General features: G+C 41.7%; 1 protein-coding gene across 1 annotated transcript; it reads left to right on the top strand.

The window, feature by feature from the left end:
• Positions 1–1,893: 1,893 nt before the first annotated feature.
• On the top strand, positions 1,894–20,263 carry SUZ12 (SUZ12 polycomb repressive complex 2 subunit). Its single transcript, XM_015879612.2, has 16 exons — positions 1,894–2,429; positions 4,919–4,965; positions 5,055–5,119; positions 8,532–8,600; positions 9,181–9,230; positions 10,717–10,802; positions 12,040–12,271; positions 12,986–13,088; positions 13,398–13,503; positions 13,860–14,037; positions 14,226–14,317; positions 14,754–14,897; positions 15,644–15,801; positions 16,232–16,430; positions 16,929–17,008; positions 17,324–20,263. Exons 1-16 carry the CDS (start codon positions 2,072–2,074, stop codon positions 17,661–17,663), a joined length of 2,307 nt encoding a protein of 768 aa, XP_015735098.1. The 5' UTR covers positions 1,894–2,071; the 3' UTR covers positions 17,664–20,263.
• The last annotated feature ends 742 nt before the right edge of the window (positions 20,264–21,005 follow it).

Raw genomic sequence — 21,005 nt, 5'->3', positions numbered from 1 at the left:
AAACAAACTCAGAGCTGCCACCCCAAGTGCAACATGATCCTGCCATCCTAAGTATACTCAGCACTCCGCCTACCCACTCTGTGTTACCCAGAGGGCTGGAGCTGCTCTTCCTCAAGGTGAAATATCACTTACCCTCTCTGCTGTCCACAAGAGACAAGGAAAGCACCGTGTGAGAGTTGAGTTCTGCTTTCCATGTTGATAGGGAAGATTAGCTTATCTAATTACATCTACGGCCTGTTACTGCTGATCAAACTTGAATCAGACTGAAGATAGAGAATAGGAAAACAGTGGGGAAAACAGTGAAATTATTGCAATTTCACCCCACCTTTGTTGGGAAACAGACTTGTGCTGACTTTGCAGACACCCTGTCATTCACTACATATGGCCTTTTCCTTCTGAAAATGAGTATTTTACAAACTAAGGAAAAAAAGCTCAAATAACCAAAGCTTTTCAATCAGGCAATCACTGCTATGGCTCCAGAGGCCACACATGCACAGCTCTGTTGCACTGCCCCACCACACTCAAGGCTAAAGCCTCATCCTTAGCTTCTCTTGTCACGGTCAGGTCTCAGTCCAGCACCAGAGATTAATTGCCTCATTATCTTTCTTACTCCCGTCTGGAAAGTTGCCCTCTGGCTCCTCCTCCTGGTTCTGAGATTTAGAAGGATGCACCACCAGGAGCAGCAGAGGCTCCTGAACAGCTGAGGCAGGAAACAGGGATAGAAAACAGGCAGTGAACAGCTTCCAAGGACAACAGTTGTAGACACACAACATTCAGGAATCTTTCTTGCACTGAGTTGACTAGCACAGTGAATGGCCTCAAGATCAGCCTTTGATCACCTGAAGATGCTCTGTTGCTATCTATCTATCTATCTATCTATCTATCTATCTATCTATCTATCTATCTATCTATCTATCGCCTCTGTCAGAAGACTGGCAGACACCCAATGCAATGCAAGTATTGGCAAGAAGTCCCTTGGTAGATAAGAAGCTACATGTAAGGTCCTCAGCAAAGTACTGCAACCAGGAGGTGACTGGGTTTATTATTAAGACACATTTACCTCACTCACATCAGCAGGTGACTTTCAGCAGCAGCAAATGAGCAGGATGGGGAGAGCAGGGCAGCTCAGGGAACAGACTGAGGTCAGAACGGACCATCTGAGTGGTCATTTCCATCCCTAATGACTGTATGACCAAGAAACTGGAATACTAAGCAAAGACTGTGACGATGAACAGGATAAGGTGTGTAATAAGGTGTGTAACGTAATCTTTAATAACTTTTTTTGAAGGTACAAAAACTAAAACAAAACTAAAGAGGATGCAGGTGAAAAGGTGGCAAAGATGAACTGAAGGGCATGCACAGAAATGAATGCATATATATATATATATATAACTCAAAATGTACACGGCCGTGCAGTTTTGCCTCATTCCTTTTCCCCTCACACCTGAGGGTGAATGTTCCACAGCGCTCCGACCAAACTCGGCCGCTTTTACCACACAGCGCTGCCGGCTGCCACACACAGCAGGCTCGGGCCGGGCCGGCTCCTCGGGGCTGCTCGGGTCCCGTCACCTCACGGGAACGGGGCACAACGGGCGGGTGTGGGGACAGTGAAACAACAGCACCATGAGGGAACGGACGGACACCGGGTCTGGCTGCGGGCGGCGGGAGGAGGCGTCCCGCTGTACCCAGCGTGCCCCGCGCCGCAGCTCACGGCCCTTTCCCGCGAATTCAGTTCAAAGGAGGGGGAGGGGAGAAGCGCCAAGCGGCGGAACGCACCGACCAACCAAACTCTTCCAGAACCATCCGTGCGTCACCAGGGGGCGGGACCGGCCACGGCCAATCGGACGCTGCGGCGCCATCTTCGGAGCCAATGGGAGAGTAGCGGAGGCGGGCGCGTCGTGGTCGTCGGGTTCGGCTGGTCGTAGCGCTGAGGGGAGCGGAGCGGAGGAGACTTAGAGGAGTTGGAGCTCGGCGCTTCCCCTCCCCCCTCCTCGCCCACCCGCCCCGGCCGCCCCCCCCCTCCCTCCCCGCTCGGTCTCCGTCCCGCCGGGCCGCTCTCGGGGCCGGGCCCATGGCTCCTCAGAAGCACGGTGGAGGCGCGGGGCCCAGCTCGGGCTCCGCCGGCGGCGCGGCGGGAGGAGGAGGTGGTGGCGGTGGCGGCGGCGGAGGAGGAGGAGGAGGAGGAGGAGGAGGTGGAGGAAGCGGCAGCGGAGGCGGAGGGTTCGTGGGCTCCGCCGCGGCGGCGGCCCCGGCCGGTAAATCCGGTGGGGCGGCGGGAGGAGGCGGCGGCAGCGGAGGAAGCGGTTACTCGGGCGGTTCCTCGGCCTCCTCGGCTGCGGCGGCGGCGGCGGCCGCGCTGCCCCCCGTGAAGAAGCCGAAGATGGAGCAGATCCAGGCCGACCACGAGCTCTTTCTTCAGGCCTTCGAGAGTGAGCACCGGGCCGGGGGCGGGAGCGGGGCCGGGGCCGCGGCAGAAAGGGCGGGAGGAGGAGGAGGAGGGGAGGGCTGAGCTGAGCTGAGCTGAGGGGCTTCCGGGGGTAAACACTCTCGGGGGAGGGAAGGGGGCTCTGCCGTGGAAGGCGGGGGGCCCGGCGGGGCTCGGGCGGAAGCGCGGGGCCGGGAACTTGGGGCTGGTGCGGCCGCCGGGGCTTCATCGACGGGGCGGGGGAGGCGCCCCCCGGGGCTGCGGGGCCGCTGGACGGGAGCGGGGCGACGGACGGTGCGCCGTGCGATGTACGGGGCGGCCCTTTGTCTGGGAACGAGTGTCCCCCGGTTGGGATCGCGTGTTGGAAATTGACCTTCGGGAGCCGGGCATCACCCTGCGGCAGCGGTGGGAGTGGGGACGATTCCCCGTGGAGGCAGCGGAAAGTTATTTACGGGAATCTGATTCAAAAGCGTAGAGCGGCAATAAGCGCACGGTGTGCTACGGGGAGGAAGGGAAGTTTTCAGTGTCCCACAAAATGCACGATGAGGTTCGGGGATCGGTGCTGTCACCGCCCGCACTCGCTTGTACAGACAGTGACAGCGATTGATAAAGCGCTGGAGCTTCTCGTGTTGTCTTAAAGCCTTCCTCGTGCCGCGTCCTTTCAACCTCACTCTTGGTAAAGGAGCTGTTTGATCGATAAGTGCCGTGCTGCGAACAGGTCGGGCAGCAGACGGGAGCTGTGAGCTCAGTGTCAGAGCTTTGGGGGACGGGGTCGGTGTCTGTGGCCCCGTCTGTCAGAGAAAGGAGCCGTGCAGGTGGGGCCGGGATGTGGCACAGCGAGTTGATGTAGTGGAGAACCTGCAGGAAGTAAATTGCAGGTTAAGAAATCCTGATAGACAAGCACTGAATCACATTCTGCTTGAGTGTTTTTGTCCCTTCGCAAGGTCACACGCTAGGAAAAAAGATAAAGATTTATTTTAGGCTTTTGCTGAGAAGTATGGACTAATGAAACATATGTGTGCTGGCAGGCTGAGAAGTGTGGCATGGGCTTTGCCTTGTTTGAAGGCTGAAGTTGAAGCAGCATCTGCCCGTTAAGTTACATACATTATCATAAATACAATTTGGTGTTTGCCTGCCTTTCTAAATGATATCACAGATTTTTTTGGAGACTAAGAACTAAGGGGTTTCTTCAAAAACTGTTCAGTATTTTCACTTTAAGCCCAAGGAGATGGTTCTTTTCTGTTCTTTCCATTTAATGTCCTCTTTTACTATCTTGCAAAACACAGACATCCCAATGATGATAGTTTCTACCTCGCATTAAACAGAATTTTATTGGTTTTCATCGGGCTTCTAAAATACTGGGATTGCTGTAGGGTTTCCTTCTCTTTAATAATAACTCACCTCTCTAACGATCTGTTGGTTGGGGACTTACATTCATCTATGTAGAAACGAGACTGAATCATATCTTTGGAAATGGATGAGGCTCAGATAAATGCTTTCCTTTTTCATTTCTAATATCAAAATTCTGTAAATCAAAACCAGGTTTTCAGCGATTAAAAATAAGACCTTTGCAGTGATAGAAGAGTGAAATACTGTGTTTCTTTCTATATATATATGTATATATATTTGGTTTCGTTGTGTGAGAAGCACTAGCAGCCTTAGCGCAGGCACCCAGCATTTGCTGCTCTCCATTTATTTTACCGAGTCACTTGCTTCCTGCTGGCGTTACTTAATGAAGGTGACTTCCATTTCATTCTAAAATGAGTACTTTTCAGTATAGACATGACCCGATCCAAACCTTTTCATCCCGATCTAACTTAATTGGTTAAAACTCAACTGTAGGTCCCCTTTTCTGTAAGCAAGTCTTGATCTTCTGAACTTCAGTTGTTAAATGTGTTTCAGACAGTGCTGCACTTTCACGTCAGCTCTGTTACCCATCATCACTTTGGAACAGTTGCTGCTTTACCAGAACCAGCCTTTTTCTGGTCCAATTTGTAATTAAGGATTTTGAAGTTAATTTCTTCGTTTAAACCATCTGTAATGTGTCACTGTCAGTGGTTGCTCCCTGCTCTTGTTTTGGCACCTTGTGTAAGTGACCTCAGTGCCTTGGCCAGGGTGAAAAATCAGACATGATCGTTAAGTCGGCAAAGAAAACTCAGCTCTTCATCACCAAATTGCGCTGTGTCTGGGTCCTTCTTTCTGCCTTCCTGTGATGTAAAGTCTGTAAGAAGCTGTTCTGCAGGAAAGGAGCAGTCGTTGCTAAGGGTTTCTGGTAGCTTAAACAAGAAGGCACTTTGTGTTTTACTGTAGGTAGAATAATGACTTGTTTACTCGGAGTTATTTAGACATCATGATGCAGCGCTTAAACTGCCACTTCTGTGATCATCGTTAAAAACAAATAATGAGTTAAGTGGGATTCTGTCGCATCGTTAAAGGCTGTTGTTGCTGTAGAGGTTTAAGGCACGGTGGATAATACCTGTTTCTTTTTCTCAGAACCAACACAGATATACAGATTTCTACGTACCCGGAATCTCATAGCAGTGAGTAATCGGGTTTTTATCACTCTTTTACTTTGGACTCGTGGCAAGCAAATAAAGCATGTTAACCTTTCTCATTTCTTTTTCCGCAGCCAATATTTTTGCACAGAACTCTTACTTACATGTCCCACAGAAACTCCCGAACAAATATCAAAAGGTAAAACAATTATTTTAAAAAGTCATCTTAATTACTCACTTCAATTTGATCATCACTTTACAGTTAGATCTAAAACCAAAGAACTATTTTGCCATGCAAAGCGTGTGTGATTTTCATAGCTGTGATTTCTGCTGCGGGGGGGATTGCAGAGTGGGGACTGCAGAATCCTCACGGAATGAGCCGCGTCTGCTTTGAGCTTTGGGACTGAATTTCTTAAAAGTAAATAAATTAATTAAAAGCTGTTCAGCATCTGGGCTTAAGAAATCGGTGATGCTTAATCATGAATATTTAAACTGTGACCTGAACGCATTTTTAAAAAGAAAATAGAAAAAAATCAAACGAACTAAAGAAGCAAAACCCTCTTCTGTTATTTGGGATTAGAAAGAAGCAGTGCTCCTTCCTGCAACTATGTTAACCAGGTGAAAAACAAATGAGGTTAATTTGTAGCATTGCACGGAAGATCCAGCAAGTGCTTTAAAAAGTTTGCTTTGAACTGCATGTATCTGAGAAATGGGCTTCAGTTTTGATGTTGCCACATGAGGTGTTAGAGCTGCATGTCAACAGCCTTTAAGATACATAAATATTACAGCAGGAGAAGTGCACCTGTTGGTGTTTGTAGAACAGCAAAGCCCCTTCAGTTTTTTTCCTCTCACAGAAACTCCTTTGCTACATTTGGAGTTCTTTGTGGAGCTTGAACAGGTCAACAGGGAAGTTCTCACTGTGTATCAGTTGCTGTGGCACAGAAGTAGTTGATAATGAACATAAGAAACTGCCGATTTTGCAGACAATTCTGCTTTATGCTTAGTGTCTGAGCAGGGTAACTTTTCAATGATCTGTTGAGCAATAACATTTGTGCCACTAAAATCAACCTAAAGGCTGTACTTAGCATCCTCATGTCACTTGGGTTTAATTCAGTGTTCTTGCTATTTTATTACAATGGCATCAATAACCCACAGCTTCAGGACTGACACTGCTTGAACATACCCCATCTTTTGATCAGATTTGTTTCTTGAAGTTGCTGCTTTTTCTTATAGATGTTGCCAAAGTGGGTTGTTTGCATCTTTTAAAGTAGGACAGAGGCAAACTGGAAGGAACAAGTGTTTAGGTGGTTCTTGTTTGCTTTTTTTTCTTAAACTAGAATTGTGCAACAGGAAGCTGTTCTTGCTTAGTACTTATTTTAATTTATAGTTGATTGAAATGCATGTGATCTTTTACCTGAATCTTACTCTGTTTCTGTGAATGTTTGCTGTCGTTGCTGGGAAACAACTGATACAGTGCATGCATATTGTGTTGTCCACTGTTTCCAACCCCAGTTCCATTTCAGCAGCACAAATAACACTTAGTTTGTCTCTGAAACACACTGAGTTATTTTAGTGCCCATGGTGCTCTGTTCCAGAACTGTGATTTTAGGTTGGGTTTTGATCCATGACTGACAGATCAGCAGCCATTTCAATCATAAGAGGTTTTAGAAGTGGGAAAATACCCAAACTAGAGCAGAACATCTTATCGGGGCTTGTTTGGAAACATTGATGTACCTTGTTTCAGCGTGGTAAAAATGTTGGGCCAGTTCTGTTTGCAAAGAGGTGTCTCCTGGAGCTCATCATTGGTCTCTTCACACTGACATTTACAATAGATGCCTTTCTAAGACTTAGTAACTTTGTCATTCTTAAATTCCTGATCATTGTTTTGATGGCCATTTTGATCAATAGTGTTTTATGTAAAATACAATGAAGTTATCTCCAAACTAATGCAAATTAACTATTACAATAATGATTATCACTCCACATCTCTAACAACCAGCCCTACAGTAATCTGAGAAAAATGCCAGACAAAGTCTATCAATGGGAAGTAGGGATCTACAACTATATTTTTACCAAGGAATTTTCCCTTGCTGTTGGTGGATGTTTAATCTGGAGACTAGTTTTGTAACTGCCAGGATGCTTCAAATACAGAGAGATGCTGATAGGCAGTAGCTCATGAGCACATCTCAGCTTGGGCTACGTGCTTTGGTAAAGTGATACTGAACGGAAGATTGAAATGGGCTGTTGGCCTGTGGGTCAGTTACTTTCATATTCAACCAAATGATGTAGTTGGAACAAATGCTTCCCGTACAGTGTTTTGATAATGGAGTGTTTTTATTTATTGGCAGGGCAGTGACATGCTATGATGTGACTTTTAATACTTTGTTAATTATTACTTGACTGGGTAGGAGTAAGGATGGGTGATGAGAGGAATATGTAAAAGCATCCTTGTACCACAAGTAATGCTGCCTTACAAACCCGAGGTGTGAAGGGCTGCTGTAAGCTCAGTTTTGTCACTTATGTGACTGTTCTTTATTCATGCATGAAAACAGTTACGCAGTACTTCCTTGTGCTCTTAGAAGTTAACTTCAAAGGCAGCAAATTTGATTTAATGGGTTTTGTTGTGTTTCTTTGCTGTTGCCATTTATACTTTTTTCTGAAAGATTTTGTCTTTTATTTTGCCTACCTTGGCTGTGACATTTGGAAACGTGTCATTCTTCTTTTTGAGTTGTTAATGCTTGTATTACATGCAGGCTGCAGCAGTCACTGGTGTAAGACACGAAGGAGGGATGCCCTCACTGATTTTGAGCTCTTTGTTGGCCTCTAGGTCCAAACATCAATCTTCCTATAAAGAGAAATCAAAACATTATTCCAGAAACTATTGAGTAACTAATGTTCATGTGTGAACATCATTTAACAATGGCTATTAAATGGTGTATATGCAGTAAACAGGCAGAATATAGAAGCACAGAGACCGATGTTATTGAAATGTTTTAAAGTGATTACTCTGTATAATATTCCATTGTGGTTTTCCCCTGCATTTCCAATGAGCTCCATAAGTAGGCTCAAAATCCAGCGTGCTTTGTGTGTGTGTCTACTTAACACAGTTTTGTGGAGGTGAAATCTTTTACCTTTAGGTTTCTAACTGTTTTGTTCAGTTGGGATTTAAATGGTTTTCATGATTTGGTCAAGGTAAAAATAGCAATGACTGGAGAGTTTACTTCAGTGCATCTGATCGTCTGAACTGTCACTGAAGCAGGAGGATTTTCTTTGAGCTAAGCTGGGATGCCATTAGACATGTTCATAGCAAGGTTTTAACATGCTGTTCAAAGGCACTTCCTATCAGCAATCACATTACTTATGAAAGATCTGATTAATTATTTGTGCTATGTTGCTACTGCTTGAAAAGCTGTATTACGGTTGTATTCCTATAACACTGATGTGCAACTGCAGCTAAAAATGTCCAAAAAAGGGCTTCTTTGTAAATGGAAGGCTAAAATTACATGTATAGTTCTGATAAATAATCAAGTCAAAGTTCAGACTGAATACATCTTTAAATATTGTGGGGAAAGTGACTATACTCAAACTATGCTCTTCCTGTTTCTTTACAGGAAAACGTTCAAAGTAGATGATATGTTGTCAAAAGTAGAGAAAATGAAGGGAGAACAAGAATCTCACAGGTACCATCGTGCATATATAAAAATGTGTGTTTGTAGGGGTGAGCATGTGTATATCCTAAACTGAAAGGCTTTTTGACTGACAAAATTAAGGTGATAGTCAGCAGATACTCTGCTGTTGAAACATAGATTCCAAATTGTTACAGTGAGTGATGTGTGCTGGTTGTACTATTGAGGGTTTATACAACTGTATGCCTGCCCTTCTTAAGTTCATTGTTGTGTGGGGAAAAAAAACAAATTGGTTCTAGGCAGTTTCCATTAAATTGACCTGTGCTGACAGATGCCTGGGGAACACCCATGTGCCTGTGATAGCAGCATCTCAAGTCTTCACACAGCACCCTTTTGAAGCCCTGCCTTCCCCGCATTCTTCTCACTGTCAAGTCATAAGAGTTGGTCTGTAAAGAGAAGACTGGTCTGTAGCTTTGCACCCACTGCAACTTAATGTGAGCTGTTTCCAAGCAGTTTCAAAGCAGTTAAAGGAAAGGACTCTGTTATGGTTAGAGCTGTCCTGAAACAGTGAGTGGGGGCTGCTGTGTGGGAAACCACTTATTGTTCTAACATATCCTTTCTCTTTTCTGTTTAGCTTGTCTGCTCATTTGCAACTTACGTTTACTGGTTTCTTCCATAAAAATGGTATGTTTGCTTCACTAATTACACCATTCATGTGTACAGGTTTGAAATTCATATAGATCTGAGGGGAATGTTTGAATGATGTGATACAAACTGCTGCTTAGATGCAGATTTTAACGTATTTATTCTCTATCTTTCCCATTAGTTACAGGACTTCAGTGCGAGCTGTGAATGTGTTTTAGTGTGTTTGCAGTGTTAAGCAGATAAGCCCTCCAGGTTTCTAGACAAAACAGTGACTTCTCCATCATCCATTTAACCTTGAAATAGACCTTGAGGAAAAAGTTCCTGAGGAAAGAGATTTTATGGAGCTGTGTCTTTGAAGTATGGTTAAAAAAACAGCCCACCATCCCCAGAACTCCGAAACTGGAACTGGTTACCAGATGCAGTGCTCTGATTGTGTAGTTCTTTTTTTGCCCCCAAAGTGTGTGAACAAATGATATCAGGTAGAGCCCAGAAATGAGGCAAAGTCACGTCGGAGACTGAGAGTGACTGCGATCATTTATTAGTGACTTGCGATCATTTCATCATCTGTCTACTACTGGCACTACTTCTCAAAATCAGAATGTTGGATTTCCCTGACCACAGTGAAGGGTTCTGTTCCCATAATGGAAGCAGAAGTTCATGCTTTATGCTCTGTAGGCACTGGTAAATTCCCTGCCTTTTTACTTCCTTGACAAATATTACTTGTTGATACATGAAAATTAAGCGGTGTTTCTGGTTTGTTTGTTCATTTATAAATATTCTGTAATACATATTACTCTTTGGGTGTCAAAGCTACTTCCAATCCAATAGCAGGTTCTATACTTTATTCTGGAAGCTTTTCTGTTCCTTCAAACCATTTTGTGCTTAACTGGATCTGTTCAGAAAGAGGCTTGAAATTTCAAGTTGCAGCTGTCTACATTTCCATCAGCATGTAATTGTGAGCTGTAAGGTCCTTCTGAGAGTTCTTAGCTTGATCAGGAATGCTCTGCTTCTGAAATTTGAGGACATCACTTGTATCTGCCTTTAGATACTTTGTGGTACATGTTGCCTTCAGATTTTTGGGTGGGAAACCATGAGAGAGGAGGACTCAGGGCAGACAGCAGTAAGAGCAAAGTAGTGTAAAATAAAGGTGTGGCCTGATGCAACTTAAATTCCAACACATAATTGATCCAGAAAGATCACATTTCGAAACTCCATGGTAACTGTTAACTCCATGGTTCTGTTTTTGTGACAAAAGTTAGAATTATTTTCAAGAGGGAAACCAAGAGTAAGTGTTCAACTCTTAAATGTTACTGGTCAACTTTGCTGATGTTTTTAATCTGCAAATAGTGAATAGGATATGTTCTAAAGTGGGAATTTGGTAGAAATACAGGAAGAATTGACACTTAGCATCAACTGGAAGCTTTGTGTCTGACTGTAGCTATGGTTAAAAAATATTCACATTGATTTACTTCATCAAACAGTTCTTTTACTGGTTCAGAACTTAGAATATTTCTTTTCTCTTTAGATAAGCCATCACAAAACTCAGAGAATGAACAAAATTCTGTAACCCTGGAAGTACTGCTTGTGAAAGTCTGCCACAAGAAGCGAAAGGTAGGAGTGGTCTGACAGACCATTAACGTGTGGTAGAGCAGAGGTGGATGTGATTCTGGAATGTCTATTTAACTCTGCCATGTAAGAAGCTAAGGGTGAAATTATGTTTCTGTTGAGATTAATTTAGTGCTTACGTACTCATCAATAGAAACTGTTTTCTGTTGACTAAATAGAAGATTCCTCAGAAGCAAATACATCAATCTTTTGTTCCTCTGCTCCCTGAGAAATAACTGGAAGTTTTTCAAAGGCATTCCACCTTATTTTCATTGAATTTCACTTACTGTAAGTCATACTTGCTCATTCTGGATTTCAGCCTCACCTCTGTTTTCACTTTTTGGATCAAACCATTAATTCTGTTGGCAGTCAAATATTTTAAAATCCTCTATGCTTCTTAAAGCTAGCAGATGACATGGAAGTTGTAATTGTTTGGAAGTTCCAATTCATCTGCCAAGTCTCATCTCTTTCATTGCTTTTTCTGTACCCGCATTTATGCATTGACCATCTCAGTTAGTGGAGGTTCTAGCTACTATGAATCATGTATCTTCTTTTTAGCTGTTCCACACCAGCTGACAGATCATCCTCACAGCTATGGGTGGCTCAGTAATGCACACCATAATTTTTAACAAAAAAGGGAAAAGTCAGAGTGAGAACTCTGTATATTTTCCCTAAGAATATTGAACTGTTTTGGTGTGCTTTTAAGAGTTAACATTTTGAAGTATGTTTTGTTGCAAATTTCATGCTTAGGCCATCCTGCCTTGTTTTGCCAATATTTTACAGTGTTCCATGATCTATCTGAGAGATACTGAATATAATAAATCCTAGAAAAGTGGGACTTTATCTCCCTGATAGTACATAAGTGCACTTTGTAATATTGGAAGGAGAAGATAGGAAGCCCTTAGAATGTATATACAACCAAAACATTTCATTTCTCTAAGTAAACAGAATTAAATTAGCATTAATGACTGTTCTTCAGCTTTTTCAGAATGCCTCATGCTAGTATTAATTTAATCATTTAGAGAAAGATGGTTGCTGCTGGAAGTTGCCAGTTTTATGTATGCTTTGAAGTGTATTTTTCACTTAAAAGCTGGCATTGTCCTTCTGTTGTTGTTTACCCTTGTGACAAGGCTTATTTTCAGAAAGATGACAGCACAATTCGTAACTTATAATTTCTAACAATTGATGTCAATTAATTTTGTATTCTAAAAACCTAAACCTTAGCTTTCTTGTTTTCCTACAGGATGTCAGTTGTCCAATAAGACAGGTTCCTACAGGTAAAAAGCAGGTGCCTTTAAACCCAGACCTCAGTCAAATCAAACCAGGCAACTTCCCATCACTTGCAGTTTCCAGCAATGAGTTTGAACCAAGCAACAGCCATATGGTGAAGTCTTACTCATTGTTATTCAGAGTAACTCGCCCAGGAAGAAGAGATTTTAATGGACTGATTAATGGCGAGACTAATGAAAACATTGGTAAATTCAGCCTTTAAGTATTATTTTATGAGGGTTTATCTTGTAGTTGTCGTGATCTGCAGTGGGGGAGGCAGTCATAGATGAGTGACTGCACTGACTTGCACTTGTTTTCGTTCATTTCCACGATAGGGCTGAACTATAGCTTTTAGCTAGAAACTGTTTCTATTTCTGTGTAAATTTAACACCAGTGCGTATTAATGTGTGATGGTGTTAGGCAGTGCTGATAGGGGAATAATGTCATTGCGCTCTCTGGAACTGACTTTAGGCCTGCATTAACACTGGTCAGTGCTGACTCAGCTGTGGGTGCTCTCATCAAAATGAAATGATTATCCAGTAAATACCTTTATAGAATGTTTAATTTTTTAAGTCTTATCAAGGTGTCATATCACAAATGTTGTAGCTTTGAAGATTGCATATAGGATACAAACCTTCTCTTACTGTTTTTTAACTAAAAAGGATGAAGGCCAAGTCCAAGTTTCTTTATACTAACAGTAATATGACTGGGCTGTAAATACACACAAACATATCTAAGATATGATTGCTGTGCTGCTAAGTGCTTTTCCCATTGACGTTTAGCTGTTCATTAAATACCGTGTTATTCTGTTGTAAATACATCTGACACAATCAACAGCCAGTAGTATTTTATAACTGTGTAACTCTGTTATTCAAGTTTGTGCCTTCATAATAACGGAGTGCCATGTTTGTTATGTGCAGATGTCAATGAGGAGCTTCCAGCTAGAAGAAAAAGGAATTCATCAAATCGTGAAGATGGAGAAAAGACATTTGTAGCACAAATGACTGTATTTGATAAAAACAGGTAATAATTCCAAAGAAAATTTTGCATCTATTAATTATTAGAGATTTTTTAATGCTAAACTTAAAATTGTTTTTTAATTTGTTTGCTGCCTCTTACTGCGCTTTTATTGAGGAGACACAGTAAGATCTTAGTTTTACTATCTGTAGGTTTCAAAGCACACGTTTAAATTTGCCTGGAAATATGCATTTAGTTTCATGGGAAGTTCATTACTGTGACGTATTTTTACATTCTCATAAGCAAACAACAAAATTAAAAGTTTGATTACTCACAAGACATTAATTACTCACAAGACATGCTTCTCATTGACAGACGATTGCAGCTTCTGGATGGGGAATATGAAGTGGCCATGCAGGAAATGGAAGAGTGTCCCATCAGTAAGAAAAGAGCAACATGGGAAACAATACTTGATGGGAAGGTATGGGTTGTTTTAGCAGCTGAAAGATTTGTCTTCACTTTCAGTGTTCTGGATAAAGGCGAAAAATAATTCAAAGTGCAGCAGCTTTTGATCTGAAATTGAAATAGGCTAAAAAAGCAACAGTACCTCTGTTTCAGAATGTGTGGAAACAAGTTTAAATGGAGCTCTTGGTTTAGGAAAGCTTTGGCTACACTGGATCATTAGTCAAGCAGATGTTAGCAACTATTGTAGGTACAGCATTATTTTTTTCAATGATTTTTTCATTTGTCTTAGAAAAACACGCGTGTTGGCTGGTTTTAAGACTCATTCTAAGGGAGTTTTGCTTTTGCTTCTTTTTTTCTTTTTCCCTCTGTCAGAGGTTGCCTCCATTTGAAACATTTTCTCAGGGACCTACACTTCAGTTTACTCTGCGTTGGACAGGAGACACAAACGATAAGTCTACGGCTCCTATAGCCAAGCCTCTTGCAACAAGGAATTCTGAAAGCCTCCCTCAAGAGAACAAACCCAATTCTGTTAAACCTACTCAGACTATAGGTAAGGAAACTTCAGTTCCGGTGCTGAATAATCATCTGATTAGGACTTCTGTGTTTCAAGGTTTCTTTGTACAAGAATATTAAAGTAAGGCTGACTTCTATCTTTAAAGTATACTTTACTTATAAACTTCATCTTTTCCACTTCACCCTAAACTGAAATGCATGTTTATATATGTGGTTTTTTTCCAGCTGTGAAAGAATCCTTGCCAGCAGACCTTCAAACAAGGAAAGAGAGAGATGTTTTAAATGAACCTCGACAAAAGTTGCGAATATTTTACCAGGTACTGAAAATAAGTTGGGTGGTGGTGGGTAGAAATGTAAATACTGTGAGGGATTGTGATGTTTGTACCTGAATAGGGTGAAAGGTTCAATTCTGGCTGTATAACTCTCTGTTTTGTTGCCTTAACGGATGCCATAAAAGGTCCCAGATTTACAAAGGAGAACCCAGTCCACATGTTTCTTCTTACACTGTTTTAGAAAAATTAATCTTCTTGGGGCTATGTCTGACATATTCCAAAGTGGACATCTGGGAAGGGAGCCGTGGTCTCCATATGGAGGGAGGGAATCCTCAAAATACCATTTTTTTTTTCAGTAAAGTAAGCTGATCTGGTGATCCCAAAAACTTACTGTAGAGATTTCCTGAAATTTGTTTTGGGGTTGGAGATCGAATGAAATTCATTTGATGCTAACACTGTTTTTTTTCTTTGTTTGCATCAGTTCCTTTATAACAACAACACAAGACAGCAGACTGAAGCCCGAGATGACTTGCATTGCCCATGGTGCACACTGAACTGTCGGAAACTGTATAGTTTACTCAAACACCTTAAACTTTGTCACAGCAGATTTATCTTTAATTATGTTGTAAGTAGCATCGTGGTAGTTTAATGGCATGAAACAATGTACAGCTTGTCACAAATTATGTGATGCAGTGACTTTGTTGCTAGCCAATTAAGTTGGAGGACTGTATCTACAGGTTTACTGCAGCTTCCTTTGACTTGACTTAACATGAAATTGCGTGCATGTTGACCTTTCAAATGAGAAACAAAAAGTTGTGGGCTGCATTCTTACAACAGGTGCCTCTTTTGCATTAGCATATTCTTTTTCTGTTGTAAGAAGCAATGTCTTCTACATTTGGTTGGAAGGCTCTTGAAGCTTTAAGAAGGCAGTAAACATCTTAAATTGGTATTAAATTCAGTCATCCTGGTAAAGTCCTGCCAATGTGATCCTGGAGATAAAATCTGCTTTCTTTTTGTTACGTATGTATGTAGTTGTTTCATGGATTCCTCTGCTCAGAAAATTATCCCCAAACTTTGCTCCTTAGCTAGTTCTAATTTCTAGCGTTATTGTTAAGCACAAGCTTTTACTATTGTTGTACTTAATTTAATATTTATATATATTCTGAGTGTTGTCTTGTGAAGCAGTGAGATAGTGCAGAGCTTTAGTGTAATTTGTTTCTGGAAGCTAAAAATTACTTGGGTGGTGTAAAGGGGAACCAGAGCTACGTCAGCTTATCGATAGGATGTTGTTTAAGGTATTTGGAACTGGGAAGGTCAGTTGTTTAAACATCCTGATGTGCTGCTAAATAGGCCTGTGATGATCTGTTTCAGTATCATCCAAAAGGTGCTAGGATAGATGTGTCGATCAATGAGTGCTATGATGGCTCGTATGCGGGGAACCCGCAGGATATCCATCGTCAGCCTGGATTTGCCTTCAGTCGCAATGGACCAGTCAAAAGAACTCCTATCACACACATACTCGTATGCAGGTAGGGAGACTGAAAAGCAAGTCTGTTCATACTTGTGTAATATAGCACGTGGCTGAGATCTGTGAGTCCAAAGCTGCGTGCTAACAGTGATAAATTTTACCAGCATTAAAGTACAGCTGTTCCTGACTAAATGAGATGTTGAGGAACGGTATCTTTATCTGTGGTTTTACATCTGTGGAGGCATTCTTGTCATCGTGAGGTAATTTTTTTTTAACAGCCTTGTCCTAAAACTACTCTTCCCCAAAAGTTAATGTAGTTTTTGGGGAAGGGGTGACGGGTTGGCTTGCTTTTCCTTTTTTTCAATGGGGGGTTTTACACTGTTAGTTTTGCAAACCAGAGCTTAAAAGAAGAATTTGTATTAACTGCCATCAATAGTATTTGTGTGTTTGATTTAATGGTTGAAAGCAGTGAATGTTTCTCATTCTGCCAGGCCAAAGCGTACGAAAGCAAGTATGTCTGAATTTCTGGAATCTGAAGATGGAGAAGTAGAGCAGCAGCGAACGTACAGCAGTGGGCACAATCGGTTATATTTCCACAGTGACACGTGTTTACCTCTCCGTCCACAAGAAATGGAAGTAGATAGTGAGGATGAAAAGGACCCTGAATGGCTACGAGAGAAAACCATTACTGTAATTATTCAATTCAAAGCTGTTTTTGGTGGATTGTGGTTTTTAAGTGGTGCTCTGTGGTTGTTTTAGGGAACAGACAGGGCATCCATTGTGAAAATTATGCGTTCACTTTGGAGAGTAAGCAGAAAGTTGTGGTGCTCTGCCAGCAGTGATGTAAAAAAGTATTTTCCTGCCTTTGGTTGCAGCACCAGCTCAGTTCATGCGAGTCCTAGCAAGTTTTGTGCACTTTGTGGCCATCTCCTTCAAAGAGATGGTGCTGTCCCTGGAATACAGCACTGTGTATATAATATGGAAGAACTGATCACAGGTCACTCTGTGATCCAACATTATTCTCACCTTTTTGACTGCAGCTGTTGAATTTTCAGTAGTTACTTCTCTGCTGTGTAGGCGATGGGCACAGAATTGTTTGTGTGTACCTTTCACTGCTTGTAGCATACATGCAGTTCTCACGTTTTCCTTCTCCTGTCCTTTTTCTCTCTCCTTTCTTTATCTTTCCAGCAAATTGAAGAATTCTCTGATGTTAATGAAGGAGAGAAAGAAGTGATGAAATTATGGAATCTTCATGTTATGAAGCACGGGTATGTTACTGTAAGGTTAATTTTGATACAGAAAGGTTGGTTTGATTTGGTTGATTGTTTTGCGTTGCAACTCACTAAGCACGTTAAATTCGGTGCTTAGAAAGGGATTGTGGAAGGGCAGTTTGGTAGGAAGCTGTAGCTCTGTTTAAAAGTTCTTGTGCCTCGTAGTGCTGCAGCTTTGGAAACAACTAAGCTGCAAATGATGGTACATTAGAATAGTCCAGGCAGTTATCCTACAGTATGGTTCATCCTGTGTATCTTTTTGGTTATGAAAATGTGGCGTACTTGTATAACTGTTCATTTCTAACTCGGCAGGTTTATCGCTGACAATCAAATGAATCATGCCTGTATGCTGTTTGTCGAAAATTACGGACAAAAAATAATTAAGAAGAACTTGTGTCGAAACTTTATGCTACATCTGGTCAGCATGCATGACTTTAACCTCATCAGCATAATGTCAATAGACAAAGCTGTTGCCAGGCTCCGAGAGATGCAGCAGAAGTTAGAGAAAGGAGAATCGACCTCCCCAATGGATGAGGAATCTTCTGAGGAGCAGAGCGGGACAACAAACGGATACAGCGAAAATAACATGAGAGTTTCAGAAATGGATAGCATCTCAGGTGTCACAAAACAGAGCAAGAAACAAAAGCTCTGAAGTCAGAAGTGAAATTCCATACAACGGACAAGCATCGAAGTGACATTGTAGGGTGCATGAGCTCTATAAAGAGTTACACACAAAAAAAATACAGATTCCAAACAGGCACTGCTGGATGGAAATAAATGATTTCAACAAGGATATTGTTCTAACAGGGTTTCTATTCAGTTAATTATGCAAGTACTACATGTATATCGGTTTTGGTGATGTAATGACAATATTCTAAGAGTTTGAGCATGAAGAGCAATATGAAAATCTTTTTGTAATTTTAGTAATTAGTGTCTTAAGAACTTTATGGAATTTACATAATTTAAATATATGTAAAACAGTTTTTATATTAAGATTTTTGCATCTGTATCTGGCTGTTTTTCCTACCATGAAGTTGTGAAACGTCGGGGGAAGGGGTTTGGGATACAGTTTCTGCTTCTCTTATTTAGAAATTCTCCAGTTAGCTTTTTTGTGGAAATAACGTCTCACTATTTAAAGTTTAACCTCGATCCTTGCATTTGAAATCATTTATGAATTGATGGTAATGACAAATGTATGTTACACTAAAACGTTGAAGTTGGCAAACTTAGCACTTCCTTTGTCGTGTGCCTGTTTGGAAAGATGTTGGCTTTTCATGTTGCAGACACAGTGAAGTCCCACCTTGGCTTTTTGAGGTTACCGGCAGTTTGGTTTTCATGGATAATTCTGATGTATTGATCACACAGTGTACCATTTAAAACTTGAACATTAGCTCCTCTTCTAATTTTTAGTACGCATTTACACAGCTACACAAACGATCCGATGCAGAGCTCTGGATGGGGCTCTGCATTGCAGTGTGCCATGCTAACGCTCCCATGGTCTGTCTGTGGGCACGACACCAAGGGCTTCCTCGGAAGCTCACGCCTGCTGTTCTGCCCGAGCACAGACTGCAGGGCCCGGCCGATGGTTTAGCTTTGGCTTTCGAGATGCCACTCTTGAGGGAAAAATGCACTGTAAAATTGGACCAGAAAATGTGTTGCACTTCTTATGCAAGTATTCTGTGATGTATTGTATTCAATACAGATACTAAGATGCTGACTAAACTATATTTGAGCAGTTTTGCACTGCTGTTAACACATTTTATGCATACGTTTACAGATTTTTTCCAATGGAAAGTGGTTTCACTACTGGTACAGTATCAGCACCGAAGGGTTTATTCCAGCAAGCACTGTGGTTGAGTGACATCACCTCAATTTTTTATTATCCTTAAAATATTGCATTTTTCATATTCTTTATTTATAAAGGAACAATGCTGCTGTAAATACAGGTATTTTTAATTTTTTATTTCATTCCATCACCATGAGATGCAGCTCCCTGTTTGTTTAAGGGGTATATAAGCTTTCTAATGGTGTCTTCAGAAATTTATAAAATGTAAATACTGATTTTGATGGTCCTTTAAGATGTGTTTAACTGTGAGACTATTTAACTAATGGTGTGGATGTGATTTGTCATCCAGTATTAAGTTCTTAGTCACTGATTTTGTGTACAAAAAATAGGAAAGAGGGAAACTGCGGCTTTCATCACAAACTCCTTGGATCTGGCAGCTCTGGTTTTTAGCGAGCTCTGACGGTGCCTCCGGGCAGTACAACGAGCATTTCTCTCTGGCTTTAATTTGCTAAAGCTGTGCACATATGTAAAAAAAGAATAGACTATTTTAGGGGAGACGTAGTTCTAGAATTATTGCTTATGTCATTTCTTAAGCAGTTATGCTCTTAATGCTTAAAAGAAGGCTAGCATTGTTTGCACAAAAAGTTGGTGATCCCCCAAAAAACAGTAATGAAATTACTTCTGTCCAGTAAACTTTGTATGTCATGTCCATTTATAATAAAAGCTGAAAAAACCCCTTTGTTTTCTATTTATAAAGATGCCTTTTCTATATGTACCTTGGAGGGACTTTGGAGGTAACCATGTAAGCTGGTTTAAGCAATTTGAATGGTACAATAGATGTTTAAAGAGAAAGAAACAAAAGCAGAAACAACCCAAATTCGGTTGTTTAAATGAACCGTTGTTTTTACATTAAATGTTTTCTTTGAGATCGGCTTTTGTACATAAAAGTTCAGTAATATAAAATGTGCCGCCATGGTTTTGTCTGCTCCTTTTGTGTGCATGCAGAAAGGCCCCAGCAGCGCCCGTGTGACATCTCTGTGCTCACCTTTATCTCCTCATCTTCCTGTGCCTCGTAACGGCTGCTGAGAACCTGCTGCTCTGTACATGAGGTGTCTCCACAACTGACTGCACTGCAGCTCTTATGAACGCTGTGATTGCTGAGACGACCGTACGTGTTTCTGTTAGAAAAATAAGAGCAGTCGGGTTTTGTTCCTTTACATGCACTAAAAACCTTTTTTCCACGTTAAAAAGAGAAGGAGATGTTCAGATTCAGGCTGTGACCGCTGCATTCTGTATGTGCCATCAGCTGTGCAGACCTCGGAAACTGCTGTTCTGTTTGAGCCTCCATTGTGCTCAGCACATTTCTGGTACGTTTTTTGGTGCTTTCTTTGTTAACACAGCTGGTCTCTGAACCCCACATTGCAAACAACCACTTTCATATTAAATTCAGTGTATTAAATACTCAACCAGAATTGTTGGGTGAATGTGTACTGTTAGCCTTAAGTGCATGTGCTGCCTTGAGCACTGTAAGCAAAGCTCCCGTATCAGCCCTTGAAAGGCAGTGGGTTGTGATGGGGGGAAGGCAGAGATTTGCTTTCTGGGATGAAGTCACAATTTGAACTGTACTGATCACAACCTTGGGGTCACTTCAACAAAAGCAGAACACGAAAGCTGCTCCAAATGAGCAATTTATGTTACCTTTACTGACGTAGGAGCTGATGTGAGGACGATGTGATGATGATGTTCAGTGTTCAATTCACAGAGCAGTTTGGTGCCATCACTGCGTGCTGGAATGAAGGTGTTCCTGCTGGCCCAGCTCCTCGTAGATCTGCTGTCCTGTATCTGCACAGCCAGGAAAGGAGCTTTGGATGAAGGTAAGCTGCTCCTTCCAAGACCCCACAGTATCTGCTGTCCTGAGTTTGTTGGTACAAGTCTGAAGTTGTGCTCTTTAGGCAAAGTACGTCTCACCAAGTGGGTTCATCATGTCAATGGTGTATTTATAGGAGCTTTCTCTGCTGTCTGCTTCCTTATTTACTGATTCCATGAGCTGTGTGTGTTGCCTTTAAGAGACACCAAAGAAATGGAGCAAGCTGCAGGTAAAGCAGAACTAAGGGAATAAGAACTCTTAGTGCAGCAGGGACTTTCTTAACATTCTGCTTTTTGCTTGGTCACAGGAGCCAAAACGTATTAATGAGTCTGACAGAAGGT

The sequence above is a fragment of the Coturnix japonica genome, chromosome 18 (assembly GCF_001577835.2).
Source record: "Coturnix japonica isolate 7356 chromosome 18, Coturnix japonica 2.1, whole genome shotgun sequence".
NCBI lineage: Eukaryota > Metazoa > Chordata > Aves > Galliformes > Phasianidae > Coturnix > Coturnix japonica.
Note: the sequence above shows the minus strand (reverse complement) of the source record. Positions and strands in the feature narration are given on the sequence as shown.